Here is a 19,902-nt window from a genome sequence, read left to right on the forward strand (position 1 = left end):
TTGTGTTTTATCGGTTACAAACTTCATCCTTACAAATCTTCATCCTAATGGCCCTGTCTATAGATTCAGGGAGCATGAAGGGTATTTTTAGTTCTGACACTTATCTGCAAGGGGAACATAAAATTGCTCAATGATTGGAGAAAAGTAAACAATAAATTTTAATTAAACGAGCATGGTTACAGTGCAAGGCTTTCCGGATGTAAGCTGTTACTGTTAACTACTGTGTATAATTTACACAATTTCATAGGTCCCTTTTTTCAGGTAATTCAGGTAAAACAATGAAAGCACACAGATGGAAATTAAATACACATAGAAACAAAAAGTTAATAATAATAATTACATGACATAAAACCGCAGGAGTCCATCGATTATACACATATAAACATAATCAAGCAGATTTCAGAAAAAATAACTTTCACAGTTATCCAAAAGTTGTTCACACTTTTTTTATGAACTTTCAAAATTCCCACTTGTCCTCGATGCAGCACTGGTGACGCGTTGGGTGTGGGCGGGGTTTGAGAGCGCTGCCCGGACACCGGGCGAACCTGAGGCGAACTCTCAGCTGTCATCTGTCTCGATACCAAAGATGGCAGGAAACAAGTCCTACACTATAGTAGAATATTTCGGCGGGGATGACGGTTACCGCTGTGGCTACTGTAAAAATGAAAAGGGAAACTTTTCTCATGGTAAGTGTCTAATAGAGTAGAAAAGAAACACAGCTAGCTAGTCGCTAACGCTGAACAGGCTTATGCTAGCGACCTAGCTTGCCGTCTACTTGCTGGAATAGCCACCGGTTGTGAAAGAGGGCTAGCAAATGTCGGCAGTGTAAAGTCCCACTGTCAGTAGAAGAGAGAAACTTATATTCCGTGTTTGTACTTGCACTGCAATGCTGGTACATTTTATAGAGTGTACACATTAGTTACCGTTCACCTAAAGCTAATACTTTCGATAGTGCCAGGCTGTTAACTCAGCTTTAGCCATTAGCATATTCTAGCCCAACTCCTGCTCAAATAAAAGACCGTCGTAGAGCAAAGTCAGTTAAGATAATTAAGCAGGATTGGGCTGGTGTTTTTAACTTATTATTCCGTTGGGATAGCATGTTCTATTTAAGACTAACTCAGTTAGTAGCTTGTAAATTGTACTCTATTAGCATCAAGCTAGCCAGCGATCAGATCGTGAACCAGGGTTGTTGTCGTCAAGCAAAAGTGCAGCTGTCTTTTCTTATTCTTATCAGTCAGAGCTGTGACACTGAAATTAAGAGTCCAAAGGAGATTTTCGTATCAGGTAGACAGAGATGTGGAGATGCAGGAAGTGCTCTCGTATCAATAAATGTATTACTGCGAAGAGCTCAGATCTGACGTCCAGTATGAGAACATGGAACTTGTTTTATCTGACTCAACGTTACACAGATCAAAATGATGTTAATCGTTATAGTATGATAATAATGTAATTGTAGGTTTAAATCAGTTTATTTTTTTTCTGGCGCAACATAGACAACAAACGATGAGTGTTTCAGCAACAACAGCATTAACAGGAGACGTAATACGAGACAGATTTCACAACATGCTGAAATATAAGACATTGGGTTTGCTGTATGTGCTACATGTCATCTCTACAAACTGCAGCTTTGTTACTGCAGTGGCATCATCAGAGATAAAAACATAGTGATACAATTAATGACTCATTCTTTTATTTTATTAGTTTTACTCCAGTTCTGTCGTTGAAGTATAGGCCGGAGAGTTTTTAGTCTTCAGTTTGAGAAGAGTAATCACTTTTGTCCAGCTGCTGAGGAACTCCTCTCTCTGATCAAGGGTCAACTGAGGTTAACTTTTAAGTGAACCCCAAATTGGTTCATCAACTGCCAGTTTCTGTTAATATTTACAGATGTGCAATTGGTATTTGCATTGTTGCGTTTTGTAACAGAACATCACTTAGAAAGCCATTTTTCAAATGAAATGGAGACCACAAAATTATTTGTTTACTATGTGCGACAATGTACTATGTTGGACAGCTGCAAACCAGGAAGGAGCCTTTCCATCCTCTGCCTGCTGTATAACTGTATACTTAATGAGAACTATGGGAAGCATGCCATATTAAGTTAGTCTTGCTGCAACATTAGAATGCATTAGCCAACAGAAATCCTGCAGTGCCAAGAAGATTCCTTCCATGAGCCTGTTCACAGAAAGGTTGACACAGACAACACAGTTACATGAAGGTTTATAAACATACCTATGAAAGTGGAAGTACACAATAGAGCAGCTCGTAAAGGGCACAAAAAGATTTTGCATTGTATGTTAGAATGGATTTTCTGTCCAGGACTGAAGGATGTCATTCAAGGAGTTGAGCTGGGGCGAGACAGGTTGACTATAATAAGTCTTCAGGCAGTTCTTAATGCAGCCACTTAGTGATTGGGATCAGTGCCTGCAGACAAGACAAGCTGTGGTAAGATAAGGAAGATAGGAATAGTAATCTTGATGTGTTACGTATGTCGTGTGGGCATTGCAGGTTCTGGGGAGGAAGGAAGACTTCTTGTGTAATTCTTGTAAGTGATCACAGTAAGAGTTTTAAAAGGTCATAGGATCGGTGTGTGGGCACAGGTTCAATAAGGTGTGCCAGACTTACGATTATAGAAGTGAACACATTATGTCAGGCGACCAAGATCAAGTCCATTATTTTTAGTCTGCTGCAGAAAGAAAACAAAAGAAACCACTTTCCTGATTATTCAAAGTTTTTCTCCCTCTATAATTTTTCATGTTGTGTTCTTACTGGAGTGCTTGTGTATTCCTGAAAACACATGTGGAACCGTCTATAGATCAACACAGTGATAATCGGGTATACGAGCAGTGTTTCTATTGTAAACTGTTCCCAGCAGATGGTCAGTTCTATAGTGTTTCCCTTGATGTGAATTGTTACTGTAGCGATGTTATCAACAGTGTTGTTACGTGCAAAGCAAATGTGACCGCACACTACAGAGTACAACATCTTCCCTCCTCTGTGTTATTGTGTCTGTCACGGCTCAGTGGAGGCAAATGGATCAGGTGTAAATGATGGAAAAGTGCCCCAGTTGTGTCTTGATCACGGCAGCTGTTGCTCTTTTAAACTAAAGGCTTCCTGGCAAACAAATTATCAGGCTTTTTTTGTGTTATTTTATTTAGTTTAATCTTCAGATTTACTTGCTGTGGAAAGTGTTATGGCATCAATTGATTTATAGGGTTTTAAATATATAGCATTCATTCATAATCCTTTGGGAGCCTACATCTCAAGCTAAACTTGATATTTCATTGTCAGAATTCTTGTGACAACTTGAAAACTCTGTTCAGATAACTTTCTTAATGTTGATGAGGCATGACAGATGTGTGGTGTTCAAACACAACTACCCAAGGATGTTGAATGATGTGTAAATGCTGGGTATTTTCTGGGTTTGTCTTTAATCTTGTTCATGCTGGTGTCATCACTGAAAAATACCTTGCAAAAAATACATATTTACAACGTTGTGGTCCAAACACTTAGTATGTTGTTTATTATGCTAATTATATCTGATATTTATTATTTGTGGAAACAGCTGCTTTTTGGACCCATCTCATTGTTTTAAGCCCCTTCACTGGTGGTCCAGTGATGATAATATCTGTCTTTTAAAGAAAACATGCAATCTTTCTGTTTTTTGTATCTGCAGGCCTCAGAACTAAATCCAGTCACTTACTGCTTCAGTGTTGTAGTGTTGCTCTTTTGGATCACTGTGTTGTCTTCTTGTCTCTGTGCACTCTGGCCAAACACCATTCTCCTGGGACGTAGGGCATTATACTCAGTTGCAGACTTAGTGTGGGTTGTGTGAACTTGTATTCAGTGAATTCCCTCAGTTGTTTTAGATGGAAACTGTATGCAGTTTTGTTGTACAGTGTCTGTGTGTGTGTGTGTGTGTGTGTGTGTGTGTGTGCACAGTTTGTATATGGTTGCAAGGGAGAAGGTCAGGAGTTGAAACTGGGGGCTCAGACCTCAGTTCTGGGAACTAGGATCCAAGCTGCTGTAGATACAAATAAGAAATTAGTGTGTTACTTTAAGCACTGTGGGAATGTACTTGGGGGACACTGTGATTTAAGATGAAACAAAAATGTGGACCTCCCACCACATTCTGTAAGCAGCTTCTTAACAAACCCTTCCTACTGATGAACATTTCCTCAATTTCAGGCTAGAAAATGTATTTAACTCTATTATGCTTTAATTAAGCTTTTATTTATTTACTGGTGAAAAGAGCTGGGTTAATCCAAGACCATCCATCTGTTTGAAATGTAATTTCCTGATGCATCTTTCTGTCTATTTGAGAGGTATTGTCGGAAATCGTATTAAATCAAATGAATGCTTTAAGGTTATGATGTCGTCTTTGTTTTCTACAGGGATGTGGTCTCACACCATGACTGTACAGGACTACCAAGACCTCATAGACCGAGGCTGGAGAAGGTGATTAGCTATCCTCCAACCTCCAATGCAATCCATGCTAACTTACATATTGACCTTGTTGCATGTTCTCATTAATATGGATCAATAAATGTCATTGTGGAAATTTGAATCAGTTATAATGTGTTTCAATGATGATTATCGTTCTTTTTTCCTTCTCAGAAGTGGGAAATATGTTTATAAGCCCATAATGAACAAGACATGCTGTCCGCAGTATACCATCAGGTAATGATAGTTTACTCATCACAATGTGTTCCTACAATTTAATGCTTTAAGTTAACGTCAAACCTGACAGGACCACAATTAGATAAATATTTGTATCACAAGCAGAAGTACACAAAAATGTTGTTCTAACTAAACCTTTCCTCTCTGTCAAGATGTCACGCACTGAAATTCCAGCCTTCCAAATCCCACAAAAAAATCCTGAAGAAAATAAGCAAATTCATTTCCAAAGGGGAATTACCAAAAGGACAGGATGATGGTGAGCTTATATTTCTTTAAGTATAGAAGTTACAAATGTGTCTATGGCCTGATATGTTTACCTGTATTGTTATAAAGTACACATAATCCGCACGCAGGCAGCTTTGGGCAGTCAATGCTTTTAGACTATTGAGCTGTATTTATTTGTCGGAGTGCCCGACTGAATTGCAGTTAGATTTGGGCAGAAACTGTCGGTGCTGTGGTGCTGTAGTGCACTTACACTGAGGTAAGCTTAAATCGATTTTCTGGTTACAGGGGAGCCAATGGACTCTGTGTGTGAAGAAGCAGGCCCACGGGAACCAGATAAAGTCTGTCAGTCAGAAGTGAAGTGTGCTGCTAGCATAGACATTCAGAAGGAAGTAGCAGAGTGTCCGGATATTGCAGAAGTTCAGAAGGAAGTAGAAGACGCTGGACCTGCCGACTCGGAAGCATCAAGAAAGGAACCAGTGTCTGTGACAGATGTGAGAACAACAGCCACAGCTCCTAAACCAGGTGAGATGTGTGTCTCTCTTTCAAATAGCTGCTAGCACTCATCCAAACCAGTGTCGTTCGTACTGTTCATAAAAAAGAGAGTCCTTAAATACCAATTACTTATTTGTGATGTGACTAAAGCTTCTCATTATTATGTAACACACTACCTATTACTACTGTTCTCCTTGTGTTTTCATCTTTTTTGACTTACTTGTTTCATGAAGAACATGCACCAGGAATCTAGAGATGCAATTATTAGTCAGTTATTTTATTATAGGGCCCGACCAATACTACATTTTTTGGGGGGTGATGGGTTCAACGGTGGATTAAAAAAATTCTGATATTGAATTTATCGGTTATTATACACCAAACTTTTGCAGTGATCCTTCTTCAATACTGTGATCAAAAAATATCTTTGTGCTCTGGATTGTTAATCTCATGAATGAAGAAATTTGAGCAAATCCCCTCAGGCTTTTTTTTTTTTTTTTTTTAATATTTAAGATTTTTTAATGTTATATAGAAAAAACAATTGCCCTATTTGAAAGGTGCAATGTGTTATCAACAGAATGTGAAGAAATAACAATTATAATGAATAAGTTGTAGTCCTGTGTTATATCTCATTTAGAAATATATTGATATTTATTTTAAGATCGAGATATCGCCTAGCCCTCAGCTAAAGATATACTCATGCAGCTGTAGTGAGAACATCAGCTGCATACATCAGTCAGCTAACAAGTGGTAGAGAGACTGACTACAAGAACAAGACTGAATAATGAAGTGATGATTAAATCATCATTAAGTCTTAATATTATTCTTAAAAACCCCCTATTTCTGCTGATTATCATGGTAATTATTATGAGTATCATTAAGATCTCAAGCGCAGCATATTATAGCTCAGAGCTCTAGTGTTGCACTTTATGCATGAGTTACTGTAGTTCTCACTTTTGCCTTTCAGCAGTAAGATGCTTCTCCAGCTGGTCAGTATAGTTATGCTCACTCTGATTATGAAGATGAAAATATTGTAGTTATATATGTATAATTCACTGGAGCAGGGCAAGAGAATGTATTTTATTTGGGCAGGTTAATGATTAGTCACTTAAACAGTTTTATTTGTTTGATATATGCAGTATTCTGAGAAAGCAGAAGGGACAACATAATAGTGGCATTAATGACAGTTCACTCAAGTCAACTGTAAGACTGCCACTGGTATTCTACATCAGCTAAAGCACCACTGTATGCCAGAGGGTGTCACTGTTCACCTTGTAATAGACTCCAGTGGTCAGCAGCTTGGCAAATGAAACGGTGTCTGGTTTTGGCTTATCTGTTATGTTCTCCTCCATACTCAGTAATGAATAAATAACACTCTGAGGAAAGAGATAATAAACTCATATTAGACACAGGAAGCAATGCTTTTACCAACTGTCCATGTTTCAGGCCTCCAACACTTTTTGTCCTTTCGAACATCTAATGAGAACAGGGTCCCGCGCTCATTAATCACATGTCATCAATGTACATTGGGAGCAGGAGAGCTTGGTATTGACACAGGTTGATCCAGATGCAGACATAAACATGCAGAAAAAACATTCAGTGGTGCCAGTGCACTGCTGCTCTTACACCTGTGTCAGCACCACACTCTTCAGACGGTCAGAAATAAGCCTTTTCAGGAGGCTAGCGAAGAGGAAGCGGGGAGAATTTACTACGTTGAGTCAGTGGTTCTCCACTCCCCCCGTATTCACATCCAACAGAAAACACCTGGCCATATCTTTCCTCTAACTTTATGACTGGAGCACTTTATAGTGTTGGGCAGCTTCCAGGTCTAGCTTGAGAAAACATGGCTCTCCATCTGCCATATAGCATATGTAAAGCCAGAAGTAAACCAGTAAAGAAGTGCATATGGAGTGTTGTGTTTTGCAAAATCTACATGGTGTGATAACCGTCAATTATCACACAATGCTATACCATGAAAATGCTGCAACCAGAGCTAAAAATTAGTACTAGCATGTATATATAATCTTAAGCAAGTGGCTGGTAGATTTGCTTCTCTAGCCTTCTCTAGTGTCTGGTTAAATTTTAGCTTTCATTCATCATTTGTCCAGGGTTAGGATTAGGGTTAATGTACATTTACCATTTGTCCAGAGGAAAGTTAATTAATAAGCATTCCTACCCTGATTAAGCTGTCTTCATTGCTCTGATGGGACTTGCAAGACCATAGTAACTGATGAGCAAAAAGTCAGTTTCTAGGGTTATGGTTTAGGCATGTTGGGATTATCACTATTTCCATTAAAGAATGCTGAACAAGTCTTCAGCATTGTGCCTGTGCAGATAACTGTAAAACATAAAGTTGTAGCTTGATGGCTGATGGTCCACAACTGTTGTTTTGTTGGACCAAGTAAGCAGAATAGTGTGTCATATTTAGGCACTGGTACACAGTATAGTTTCCCAGAGTATGCTTCCTATGAAATGACACTGCATACCCACATGTTAATATTTTAGTGGCTGCTCACAGATAACAGCATCCTCCTCCCACGGTAAATTCATTTTCTGTTTCCACATGTTTACATGCGAGAAAGCAGTATGTCAAAACTGCAGACACTTCAGGCTGATTTGGAGAGTTGTATGTGTGTTTGGGGAAGCGGAGAGGGAGAGTGTCATAGCTTTTATGAAGTGCTAACTGCTGGAGCTGGATCATCTGTCTTCCACAGGAACTGATCTGTCAGATTTTATCTTCAGCACGTCTGCGTACGCTAGCTGTCCTCAGGAGTACCTGTGTCTGTGTGAGAGGAAGAGTGAGACAAAGTGTGTGTGTGTGTGTGTGTGTGGTGAGAGTGCAGTTGGGGGAAAAAGTGGATAAGATTTGTTGTATTTGTGGTCAGTGTTCAGATTCTGATTCCTGTCGTCTATGCAGTCTGTCCTAACCTTACCATGTTTCTTTCCCACAGAGGAAAACAATTTGACCATCTTGTACCTCCCAGGATTGTATGTTTATTTCATAGGGTTTGCTGAAAAATGCATCCCTCCTTTAGTTCCTCCATTTGCTTACCATTAGATGAATGCAGCTGATACAAGGACCAGATAATTTTCCATCTTAGTAATTAGTACGTTTCATGTGATGATGAGAAACTAAGTCATGCTTTTAAGACAAGTCATCAAATAAGCCAGAAGCTGTGGTCCCTTTTTACTATGCCTTTGAAAAAGGAGCTTGAATCAGCTGAAGCTGAGCGCTGCCAGTGAACCTTGGCCAGTGCCAAAGTTTCTCCCTCCCCTTGTCAGGACCAGGCGTCCCTCCGTTCCTCGTGACGTCGTCGGAGGGGAAAAGTTAGTAAGAGAGCTGATGGTGGTGGCTGGCAAAAGGACAAGCAGGAAATGGCTCTCGTTTCCTTATTGCTCCAAACAGGATGTGGGCGTGTAAACTGTTGACATGGGATGCCCGGAGAGCTGGAGGGCTTGGCAGTAGCCCAGGAGGTGGTGGTGGCGGAGAAGCAGGATGAGGAGGGGAACAGAGAGAGGGAAACGGGGACAGATTCAGTCTCTTTAGAGAATGCTCATGTTGAGAGAGAAGGTATACAAGTGTGTTTTATTAGTAGCAGCCTTATCTGTGTCATTTTAAGAATAAGCAAAAAACACCCGTGGGTTTGTTTTGTCTTCTGCTTCTTGTGTTCCTTTACAAACACAGACTACCTGCTAACCGCTTGGGCTTAACTAACACAGACCATATTACCTGATAGCTTTCTAAGCTAATATGTTTTGTAAAAACTATTGAGGCTGGGAAACAATAAAATAACTTCCATTGGACTTTCTATTGAGACTGGCTTCTTAGGCAGGGGGCACACTAAGTAAACATGGCAGCCCATTTGGCCAGAGGGGTAGGGGGAAAACATCGGAAACATGGACTAACACTCACAAAATCTGTCCTAGATTTAAAACTCATCAATACCAGCAGCTTGAACTAAGAAAAGTCTGTTGTAAATCTTGATCCGAGGGCAACATGAAAGAAAAACTTGTTGTATACATCGGTATTTTCTCTTGTAGTTCCTGTTTTTCTTCCATGTTCCCAGCTGGACATGCTTTGAGAGTTTAAAACCATGTTTTTTTGCTCAAAATAGATTAATAGACCTAATGTAAAAGATCATAAAAGTAAGGAAGGTCAAATTGAACACTGCTTCTGAAATGCCTCGTCAGTAGTCTTGCTCTAGTTCCGTGACTTAGAGGAATCACACTACGTCACTGAGTCACTCATTTGCACAATTTATGCCAAGCGACTAGTTAGACAAATGAGAATTGATTTAGCGCAACTGCTCTGTTGTTGTTGGCACCGCTGGGTCAGGCATGTGTGAGCTTGTTGTAGTAGCAACTAAAAATTAAAATGATGAACCTGAAAATGACTATAATATGGGTGCTTTTATGATTGGTGTTTTCATGGAACCTTCCCCTTCTTCTCTCTCTACTCTGGGGTGCAGGAGTGGGAGCAGATGCTAGCAGGCCACCATGTCGGAAGGCAAAAGACCTGAGGAAAGAGCGGCGTCTTCAGAAAGAACAGATGAGACAAGACGCGGATGGGGTCTCTTCTTCACCCTCTCCTGCCCAGACCAACCAACCCAAACCATTGGAAGATTTCATCAGTGAGTCTTTGCCTGACAACTCTTCTCATTGCCTTGAGGTAAGCAGAACTATGAAGTCAGCTCTTTGTTTTCTCTTTTTATGTGACTTGGAGTAAACATTAGCCTATTGTGCACATTTCAGCCATCATTAAGAAATAGTGTTTTTGGTTGAGCTTTCTGTCTCCATAACGTTTGGATTCAGTTAGCTTGAAATTTTGATTTCATACAGCCCTCTTCCCCAGCTCCAGTGACTTCACCACGTGTTTATGTGTGCAGAGAGGATAGCTGGCCAGAGCAGAGTGGAAAAACCACCTCTTCCCAGTTCAAATTTAACCAAATGACAAGCACACCGCACAAACTAGGTCGCGTTATCCCGCTGATGACATTGAAACCACAGCTTCCAGCTCAGCCGGTATGAGACGACATGGAAATGAACCTTTGGCGGGGGCGGAACGATGTAGAAAGATCCCTGGCGAAGGCCTCAAGCAGAGGTTGGTAGAGTAACGTCATTCTTGGTCTTGACCAAGATTTGAGCCAGATGCAGTGATGAACCAGGCGGTGTCTGTCTCTTGTCTATATACCCCCTGAGACTAGAGTGGTAAGACCTCCCCACAGTCAGCTCTTTTCAATTGGATTAAGTTGTTTGCCTGCAATTATCTTTCAATTTCAATAAGTGGGTATGAACACAAGGTCATCCTTTCAATGGAAGGATATTTGTATATGTTACAAGTCATTGAGATATGCCTCTATTTGACCCATTTAACTGTGTTAGATATAAATGTGACACATTTAACTGTAGCATGGCTGTGACCAAATTGTCACTAGACAATTGAATAATAAGCAGTTTACAGAATTTATCTGATGCTGATTGTTGGGCTTCTTTACTGTTGTTGAGCTGCAGGCTTAAAGTGGAATTCCAGTATTTTAAAGCCATTAGACCGGTTTACATATTTTGGCACGCAGATGAGTAATAAGCACAAAAACCTTTTGAATTAATCTCCTCAGCTGTGACACTGGCTGCAATGTAATCCTTTGGGGCCACTTCAACCTTCAGAATTACAGTACTTGCTTATTTTTGCCACTGACAGGCTGAGACTTTAATTCTAAGTGTCTGACAGCATTTCCTAAACAATCTCTAAAGAGACTGAGCTTTTCGTTACAGAGTGATATCCTTTTGTTTAACCAGAAACTGCCTCTATGTCACTCTTGCCAAATCCACCAAGCTCCATTTAGGGGCACAGTACTTATATCATCATAAAACACACTAACGCGACTGAAACAAAATAGTACTCAACCAAACCATCCACCTTGGTTTGTCTTTCCATTCCTCCAACAATCGCCGCCTCTGATTTAGTTGAAATAAACCCTAAATTCACCCAGTTAGATATGAAAACCTAGGGAGAGGAGCTGGAGGGAGGTCAGTGTTCCTAACAAATATGTCATACGTTAAGTATATCACACTTGCTTGACTGATGACAATGAAAATGGAAAGAGAGAATTTTTAAAACAAAGTGTATCCTTGCTTTACTGTGAAACTGCTCAGGTGACATTTCTTTCTGCCATCCATGACTTTGAAGATGCTCATAACTCTAAATTGAAAAAAAAGGCAAAGTGATAAGTCACAGTGCCAGTCAGAACAAGACCACGCTGTCCCGGCCTTAAATGCAGTCGTGGTTCCATTAATCACCACCAGGGGTCAGTGTGAGAACATGAATCGGAGACCTTCAGGCACCTCCGGAAAGTGTGGAACTGTTTGCCCACTGTTCCCCTCTTGAGTATTGTCTGCTGTCTCCACACATCTCTCACATTTACAAAACCTTTCTTCTAAATCTCCTCCTGCTAACATTGCACTCAGTTTCCTCTATTATATGACTTTATAATGGTGTGAAGGTGAAAGGTCTTTAAGATCAAAGTTCAGAGCAACATCTCTTTTGGTTCAAACTTTAAAAACATGAATCTGATATTTTAATTAAAGCTAAACCAAGCCACCGGTATTTTACCACTGGCTTTTTATTGAAGACTCTTAAAACATTCAAGTATCAGACAGTTAAAGGTGTTAAATTTCCAAGCTGTTATGAGAGTTGTTAAAATTTCATTTCCATGCTGTCCACTATCTGCTGCACTGTTGGTTCACCCAAAGGATGTCAGCCTATCAAAATATATCTCTGGATTTTGAACAAAATTAAAAAGGCTGGATTTCAGCATTGTCCTTTTATGTAAGAGGCCCAACATCTCTGTTTGACTCAAGGATGTAGATGCCAAGTGGTTATATGAGAGAAACCCTCTTTGGTCCAACTCAAACAAACCCCAGGTTCAATTCTTCTATCCTGTCTGTCCAGGGGATTCATATGCCACAGCTTCTGTGGCCAACAAAAGCTTCCAAACCAAGAGACGGTTGATTAAATGGGGCCGCTGGATGTGGAAGTTGAATTCTTCTTTTGGTCTGTGTCACATTAGCAACACTCAGACAGTCTTTCTTAACATGCCTCTCAGGCTTCTTTTGAATCCTTAAGATTGATTTATAGCACTACAAACATTGTCTTACAAAGTATTTGATGTGTATAGATTGATTAATTTATTTCCAAACTTTTGTTTGCTCTCTTGCTTTGTTGAGTTTGGTTAGCTGATTTTTTGTTATGTTTCAATGTGTGTCTTCCTCGTCAAAACAGCGTATATACTGTACAATATACAGTAGATACTATAGTCTGACCAATACTGGACTTCTGAGGCTGATACTGATATTAATATTTGAGTTTAATATAACAAACAAAAAAAAAATCAAGATATCAGCCAATTGGATTTTTTTGAGAAGCTATGATAGACATGAACAGTTTTAATATTGACCTTTTAGATTTTCAAAGAAACAAAGAATTGGGACCAACATACATACAGAGTGGGGCACTTTACCGTTGAAAATTCCACTTGTCAATGCTTTGTTGGAGTCAAACTATGGACACTGTTTTCACTTAGTTTTCCAGTTTTGTGCTATATTTCTGTAACTTATTGGCCCACAGATATACTGATACCATTATATCTTCAACAAGCTAATATCTCCCAATATATCTGCAATATAGAAATCCAACAAGTCATCAGAGAGTGGCAAGAACAATTACAGAAATATATTAAAGAGAAACAACCTGATTAGTTGACATGAATATGCAATTCAAGTTCATCCAGACATGATAAAATGTCCCTGCACACATGATCATGGTCAAGCGTTGAAGCACTGGAAATGGGCTTATTTACAACATGAATAGTAAATGGAAGTCAAACCGGCTACTGATTATTTCCTAAAGAATGTTATACTACACCTTTCTACTTCAACAAATGCTTGCTTACATTCTTTATAATCTTTGAGTAACACCTGCCATTTTTGTGTCATTATGGAGATGGACATAACACACCCTCTTTGTATTGCTCTTATTTTCTCCTCTTGCTACAGCTATGATGAGCAAAAGCTACTAGTTACTATTTTTGCAAAATAGTTTAAAATCTTGAGCTGCCGTATCACCCAGTCAGGAGAGGGTGTGTTTGTGTCAGTCTCTCTCTCTCTCTCTCTACACTCTTTTCATAAATGTTCTCTCTTTGATTTGTGATAATATCTTCCTTTTTTAAAGCTTTGAATCACCACTTATGCTATTCACAGTTTCATTTTGATGTTAACCTTTGTCTGCATGTATTCTTTTTGAAGGTGAGGCTAGTGCGCTCCAATCCCCCTTGCCCGCAGTTCAAAGCCTCTTTCGAAGCCTCCTACCAGGTGTACAAACTCTACCAGATGGCCATTCACAAGGACCCTCCTGACAAACCCTCCGAGAGCCAGGTCAGAGGGTGGGGGGCGTAGGTCAACCTGCTCTAGGGGTACCAAGGGAGGGTGGGACAAGTTTGGGTACCTACAGAGGCATCAAAAGTTTTTTTTTTATTTTTTTTATTTTTTATTTTTATCTTGTTCTTAACTCTTTTGAATAGATTATATTGGTCTTTTTTGTTTAATATCATGCAGTTAACTCAGATTCATCATTGATTCCATATTGTCTTCGCTGAAATCGCTTGGATAGAACAATTTTAAAACAAATGCAACACAGGTTCTAGTTTTTGCTCTATCTCTATGTTGTTAATTGGTAAGTCAGTATTAATTCTGTACTTTTAAGTGTGTAATGTGTATTGATAACATTTTCTTTGGCTTTTTTCAAGTATTTAATTCAGATGTTTAACTCAGGTTTAAGTCATAATGAGTAAAACTGCAGGACTCTACTGAAGCTTAGAATTTATAACTACTTGGTGATTAAACCATCTCTCGGTGGAAATAAAAAGACAGTCGAAGCATTGACGGGGTAGGAGCCCAAATGTCTCTATGAATGAAATAAGGTAAATTAACAGGTTAGTTTAAAAGCATGTGTATGTGTATATGAGCGAGAGTCAAAGGGAGAGGAAATGGAGGGAAAAATGTTTCCATACGCCGTGGTTGAGAGCAGTGTTTCTCCAGGTGTCTGAGTTGGCCCTCTGTTGAGCAGTGGGGTCATTTAGTCCTGAGCTCTTAGAGTTTTGGTGGGGCAGTTCGTCAGTTGAACCATATCGACCTTGACACATTTACTTCGCCTGTGCCTCCGCCCCCAATCAACCTGCCCTCACAATAGTCCCCTGTGTCTGAACTGGAATCTCATTCCAGTTTAGGATTAAGCGGTGGTAATGAGATTTTAACTTGCTTTGTGCGTGCAGTCTGTGTAACCTCGTTTACTTTCTTGAGAAGAGTCTGTAGTGTTGAAGAGTCTGTAAGATGATCTTTTCAGACAGGACTCTGGATTCCTGCTGCCCTGGACCTTACTCGCACTGACACTGTGTTGAATCTTGAATTGGCAATCCTCTTCTTGCGATCTGTGGTAAAAGCTGGGCGGTGCACTAGCCTCATCTTCAACTTGCGACATCTGACTTCCAATTACTTTAAAAACACACTTTCAGTCTCCTAGAAGCCCATTGTTTTTTTGCATTCACGTGTCCTTTTTGCGCAACAATCTGATAAAATCACTAAATCAAGTCTTTAACTCAAAACAGACCTGCTGTGTTACCAGCTTGCCTTGGGGACTAGGAGACTGATGCAAACCCTAACATGCCAGAGCACTTGTATAACACTGTTTAAAACGCTGTTGTTGAATCCTGCACTGTTCATTCCTCAGCAACTATGCTTCCTCATCTTCTTCTTCTTAAAAAAAAAATAATTAAAAAATGAATAAATGAATTCTGACGACTCACCGTCCTTGTATTCATTGTCAACCTTTATAAAATCAACCTCCCCCTCCACACCCTGTGCTCGAAGGTGAGGCTAGTGCCAGTCAGCTTGGAGGACCCTCAATTCGCAGTGACCTATGAGCAGTCGGCGGCGCTGTACGCCCGCTACCAGATGGCCATTCATGGTGATGACCCCAGCGAATGTAGTGAGAGCGAGGTACTGCATGATTATTATTCCGCACCTACTGTAGGGAGATAGTGCACATGTTTGTCCCAGCTTCTTCTTTTCTCTATTTTATGTCATTTGAAGGAGATCTATCATGCCTTCTCTTTTTTCCTTTCCTTCAGTGTTTTATATAGGTTCTTGTGCAATCTTGTTAAAAGATTTTCTTTCTTTTTAAAAGAAAGACAAAAAGGTCAAAATCCACACCAACAGAAGCTCCTCTCTCCTGCAGAAAACACTGCTTCTGCCACCGCCTTTAATTACGTGACTTCATGACATCACACTACATCACTGTGTCACACTTTTGCATAATTTATGCCTAGCAGCTAGTTTAGCACGTAATAATTGATTTAGCACAACTGCTCTATTGTTGTTGTTAGTGTTGCTGGCTCAGGGTGGGCGGGGGGCTCAAAGTGACAGTAGCCAAAACATAGCGTTTTTCTTTTTAAAGCATTAAAGCATATAAACCTATTCTAGTAGTAACCCAAAATAAAATTGTTACCTGAAAATGAGCATAATATGCCTCTAAGTATTGTCTTTGTATCTTGGACTGTTAGACAAAGCAAGAGGTTTACTGATTTCACCCTGGACATATGTCATATTCCCTGGGATAGGTTAAGTTTGAAGTTTGAATAATCTTTAAAATAATTGACAGATTCATTTGAAAATGAATTTCTTTTACTGATGAAATCACAGTCTTTGTACCTCGATCAAAAACAGTTTATCCCACAGTTCATCACATGAAAAATGTACAGATTATTTGCTGAATTATAGCATTTATTGGTCCTCAAGCAATTATTGCAATAATTCAGTTCTTTTTCTGTTTTTCTTAAAATTGTGAGCTGTAACTGTAAAAGATATAAAAGATAGAATAAGTTCCCTGGTTTATGCCATGAATGAGAAGAATTGTCCGGTTATTACTGGGAATGAAAAACAGAAACATTTACCAGTAATAAAGTTTAAAAATGAACTTATAATGCACAGTAAATTATATTATAGAAATATGTACACACCCCAGTTTCTCTGCTTTATATATGTATATCTATAAAAAAAATAAAGTCTAGTCAGGATGCAGAACTGCTGGCCATTTTCACCAACCTGAGAGAGCCTTTTGTCCCTCAGGGCTGGAAAAACAACCTCCTCCTCCACCACCACCCTCCTGCCAGCAGGCCTCAGTAAATTACTGGATTCTCCAGCTTGTAAAAGTACTGTAATTAATAAATAATAAAAGCTGTCAGATTGGGCAGACTGTGGCAGATTCTTTCCTAGTGCCATAACACTAGCTCTATTAAAGGGAGCGTGTGTATGTGTGTGTTTGCGTGCACAGCCTCAGCTCAGGTTTGTAACTGCACTGGGATCAGATGGGTTCAACAATTAGAGGACTAACAAAAAAAAAACAGAAAAAACGATGAGGTGTGGAGCTGAGCAAACAACTCAGCTGTCTGTTGGGTTGCCAGAAAATAAAGTTATTTTTTTTATTGATGGACTTTCCATTTTGGTTACTGACTGAATGCATCTTAGTGTAAAAGCACAGAGTGAATCAGAAACTTGGGCTTAAGACTCTTAAAGGCGAGCTCGTTATTTGTAATTCACCTTGACATCTCTACCTTAGGGAGCAGACGTTCATTCAAATTAGTGCACCATTCTGTTATTCACCAAAATAAATGATCAGGCAAATGATCAGGCATGACTCATCCACAACATTAGCCCTGACAACTTCAAAGTAGAGCCTGACGGATTTTTGATGTTGTTGCGATACAGATATTAGGGAGTGAACATTTCTGATATTGCTACATTGGCCAATATATGTGTATCACATGCGTTTGTCAAACTAACAAGACAAAGATACGTAACATGGGCAGAATGTTTTACCGTTTTATAATAACCCCACATTTGAGGTCACCCGAAGCATCTTTTTATGCATTTAAAACTCTGATCAAAAGTTGTCATATTAGCACATATCTGACTGTATACAGTATATACCCTTACAGTTACACCTGTGATAGGCCAACTGATATATCAATTTACTTCAAAGCACAATCACATTGACATTTCAAGGTCTTTAGCTATGTGGGGGTTTAAGGTATTATATCCATTGGCTCATCTGTAGTAATCAAAGTATCTTAGAGACGCTTTAAGTAGTCGGAACAATGTAGTTTCAACATGGCAGACCTCCATCACTTACATCCACCATCACATAATTACGTTGCCTAGTTTAAGTATGCTTGGATTCTCCCATCACTGAATTTGTCTTTGCACAAAGGCACTTGACCCTATGATGTTTTCCATCGATGTCATGGAAAAGTGGTTTGGAAAGGACATAGGAATTGACTATTGGACCGTCCCATAGAAGCTCTTCAAGTTAATACCAGACCTGAAGATACCATAGTGTCTATCCTTGGTTTGCCTCGTCCCACTGGGGTTAATTTAGACACAGCATCTGTAATTGTTCCCACTCAAACAAGTTTAACTTTTATTTTATACCCTTTAATTGGACGCACAACTGTGACAACCACTCTTGAGCTCACAGTACTAAACTCTGATTTTATTTTCTTGCCCGTCAAACTCTTGGTTAATATGCCTGTTTGCTTCCCAGAAGCTCCAAACCCCCCATTGTCCTGTGGTACTCATATAGAAATGGGAAACACATTGTTGATGTGGTGATGGCTCATTTTGGTGCTGTGCCATTCTTTGCCTGTTGCTACCTAGGAAGTTGGATCACTTAGTATTTGTGGAGGTATTTATTAATCCATTAAAGTATTACCTAGGGACAGCATGTGGAATACCGTCAGCCTGGCTAAGAGCCAGGCGATAGGAGAGATTGTGTGTTGTGTGCAAGTTGAATTACCCGGCCAAAATTGTTCTGCCATTAGACAGTACGATGTCCTAGAGGGCAATGGCGTTGTTTGTTTAAGGATGTATGCATTTCCTGTCGTACTATGACTGGAAGTGAGCCAGACATTATTCCTTCCACATCTAATCATGCTTTCCTGACAGTTGAAGCGCATACTTGCAATTATTTAGACACATGCACACACACACACACACACACACGCACACTCACTCACACTTACTGTTCTTAACTGTTGAGCTGAGCCGTGACTCTGAGTTCCTGCACATGTGGCATTCATTTTCAGGAAAACAAATCCTGTTAAATCTCTATTTACTCTTCTTGATGGCCTTAACCGAGACACGTGAAAAAAAGAGAAGGAAAAAACTAAGAGCAGCCAATAAAATGTATCGGTAAAAATGGAAGAAAGAAATGAGGAAAATAATTTTTGGATAAGCTTCAAGCTATCCGCAACATGGTTATTCCTAATAATGCGAGATTGAATGAAACTTTCCATAACCAGCATGTTTACCATTGCAGATCCGCTTCCTCAAATGTCAGAACTTTTTGTTTATTTCAACCCATTAACCTTAGCATTGCAGATTGCGCCTCTCCTGCACAGTCTGCACACCATAAACAATGATCTAGTCAGCAAACGTTTGGTGACGAGAGAAAGAAACATGATTTGGGTTGCTCTATTTTAAGGCGAGTTAGGGAATACAGGCACCTTGACCCTCCAATAAGTACAACGATTTGAGTGAGTAAAGTGCACAATGACGAGTCTAAGTAGCAATTAGGCTCACGCAGATGTGTGTGTTTGTATGTCCAGTACTGTATGTGTGTGAGTAAAGACACGACAGATTGTGTGTGTGTGTGTGTGTGTATGAGACGGCTGCTTGCCCTCCTAATCGTACACAGATGAGTGTTTACTATAGGAAAGGGAGAGTTGGAGAGGAAGTGATGGACTCCATGTGTTGTCGATGAGAGGTTTCCAGAAGGCGCTCTGGACGCGACTCCATTTACAGACATATGTGTTGTTGTATGAGAGATGGGGAGGAAGCTGAGATTGTAGTCACATGCTCATTCGCTTGCTGTCTTCATGCCTGAGCGACTGTAGCCGCACATTAAACTGTCTATCTCCTGCAGAGAGTGTGTGTCTGTGAATGAGTCTGTCTGTCTGTTTGTTTGTGCGTCTGTGAAAGCCTGACAGGGCCATGAGGTCTGCTGTTTGTCAGTGGCTAGAGAGGGGTCGAACGCTGCCAGGCTCCAGGAGAGCAGCTGCAGAAAGCCAAGCAGGGTTGACACGGCAGTGGAAGGTTGCTGCGGTCCACTGCTGGTTCCCTTTTGGTATGATGACTGACTGGCAAAGATGGAGGAGGGACTGAGGATGGGTGGTGCTTGGAGCAATAACCATTTATTATGAAGCATGCAACAAAGTGTGCATTTGCATACATTAAAGAAACATTTGATTTAACTCTTTGACCTTCAAAATCACGTTGATGCCACAGTGTCTTGTAATAGGGTGAATGGTGTCTGTCTGCTTTTACAAGCTGCAGTGTGTAAAAACAACTAATACAGCATGTAACTACAAAGTCAAGTGGAGATTCTCAGTTCCACACACACAC

At 39.9% G+C, this 19,902-nt stretch overlaps 1 protein-coding gene across 4 annotated transcripts in view; it reads left to right on the top strand.

The window, feature by feature from the left end:
• Positions 1-492: 492 nt before the first annotated feature.
• Positions 493-19,902, top strand: part of LOC119033346 (arginyl-tRNA--protein transferase 1) — a 56,113-nt gene continuing 36,703 nt past the window's right edge. Inside the window, exons 1-8 of one of the 4 annotated variants that reach the window (XM_037123312.1) lie at positions 493-686; positions 4,392-4,455; positions 4,615-4,677; positions 4,830-4,933; positions 5,188-5,424; positions 9,861-10,060; positions 13,693-13,821; positions 15,313-15,441. In XM_037123312.1, the coding sequence (XP_036979207.1) occupies positions 587-686; positions 4,392-4,455; positions 4,615-4,677; positions 4,830-4,933; positions 5,188-5,424; positions 9,861-10,060; positions 13,693-13,821; positions 15,313-15,441 (1,026 nt within the window). In that variant the 5' untranslated portion in view covers positions 493-586. The remainder of the gene's footprint in view (positions 687-4,391; positions 4,456-4,614; positions 4,678-4,829; positions 4,934-5,187; positions 5,425-9,860; positions 10,061-13,692; positions 13,822-15,312; positions 15,442-19,902) is intronic. The other 3 variants (XM_037123314.1, XM_037123313.1, XM_037123315.1) reach the window with 3 other exon arrangements.

This window comes from Acanthopagrus latus, chromosome 15 (genome assembly GCF_904848185.1).
Source record: "Acanthopagrus latus isolate v.2019 chromosome 15, fAcaLat1.1, whole genome shotgun sequence".
In the NCBI taxonomy this organism is placed as follows: domain Eukaryota; kingdom Metazoa; phylum Chordata; class Actinopteri; order Spariformes; family Sparidae; genus Acanthopagrus; species Acanthopagrus latus.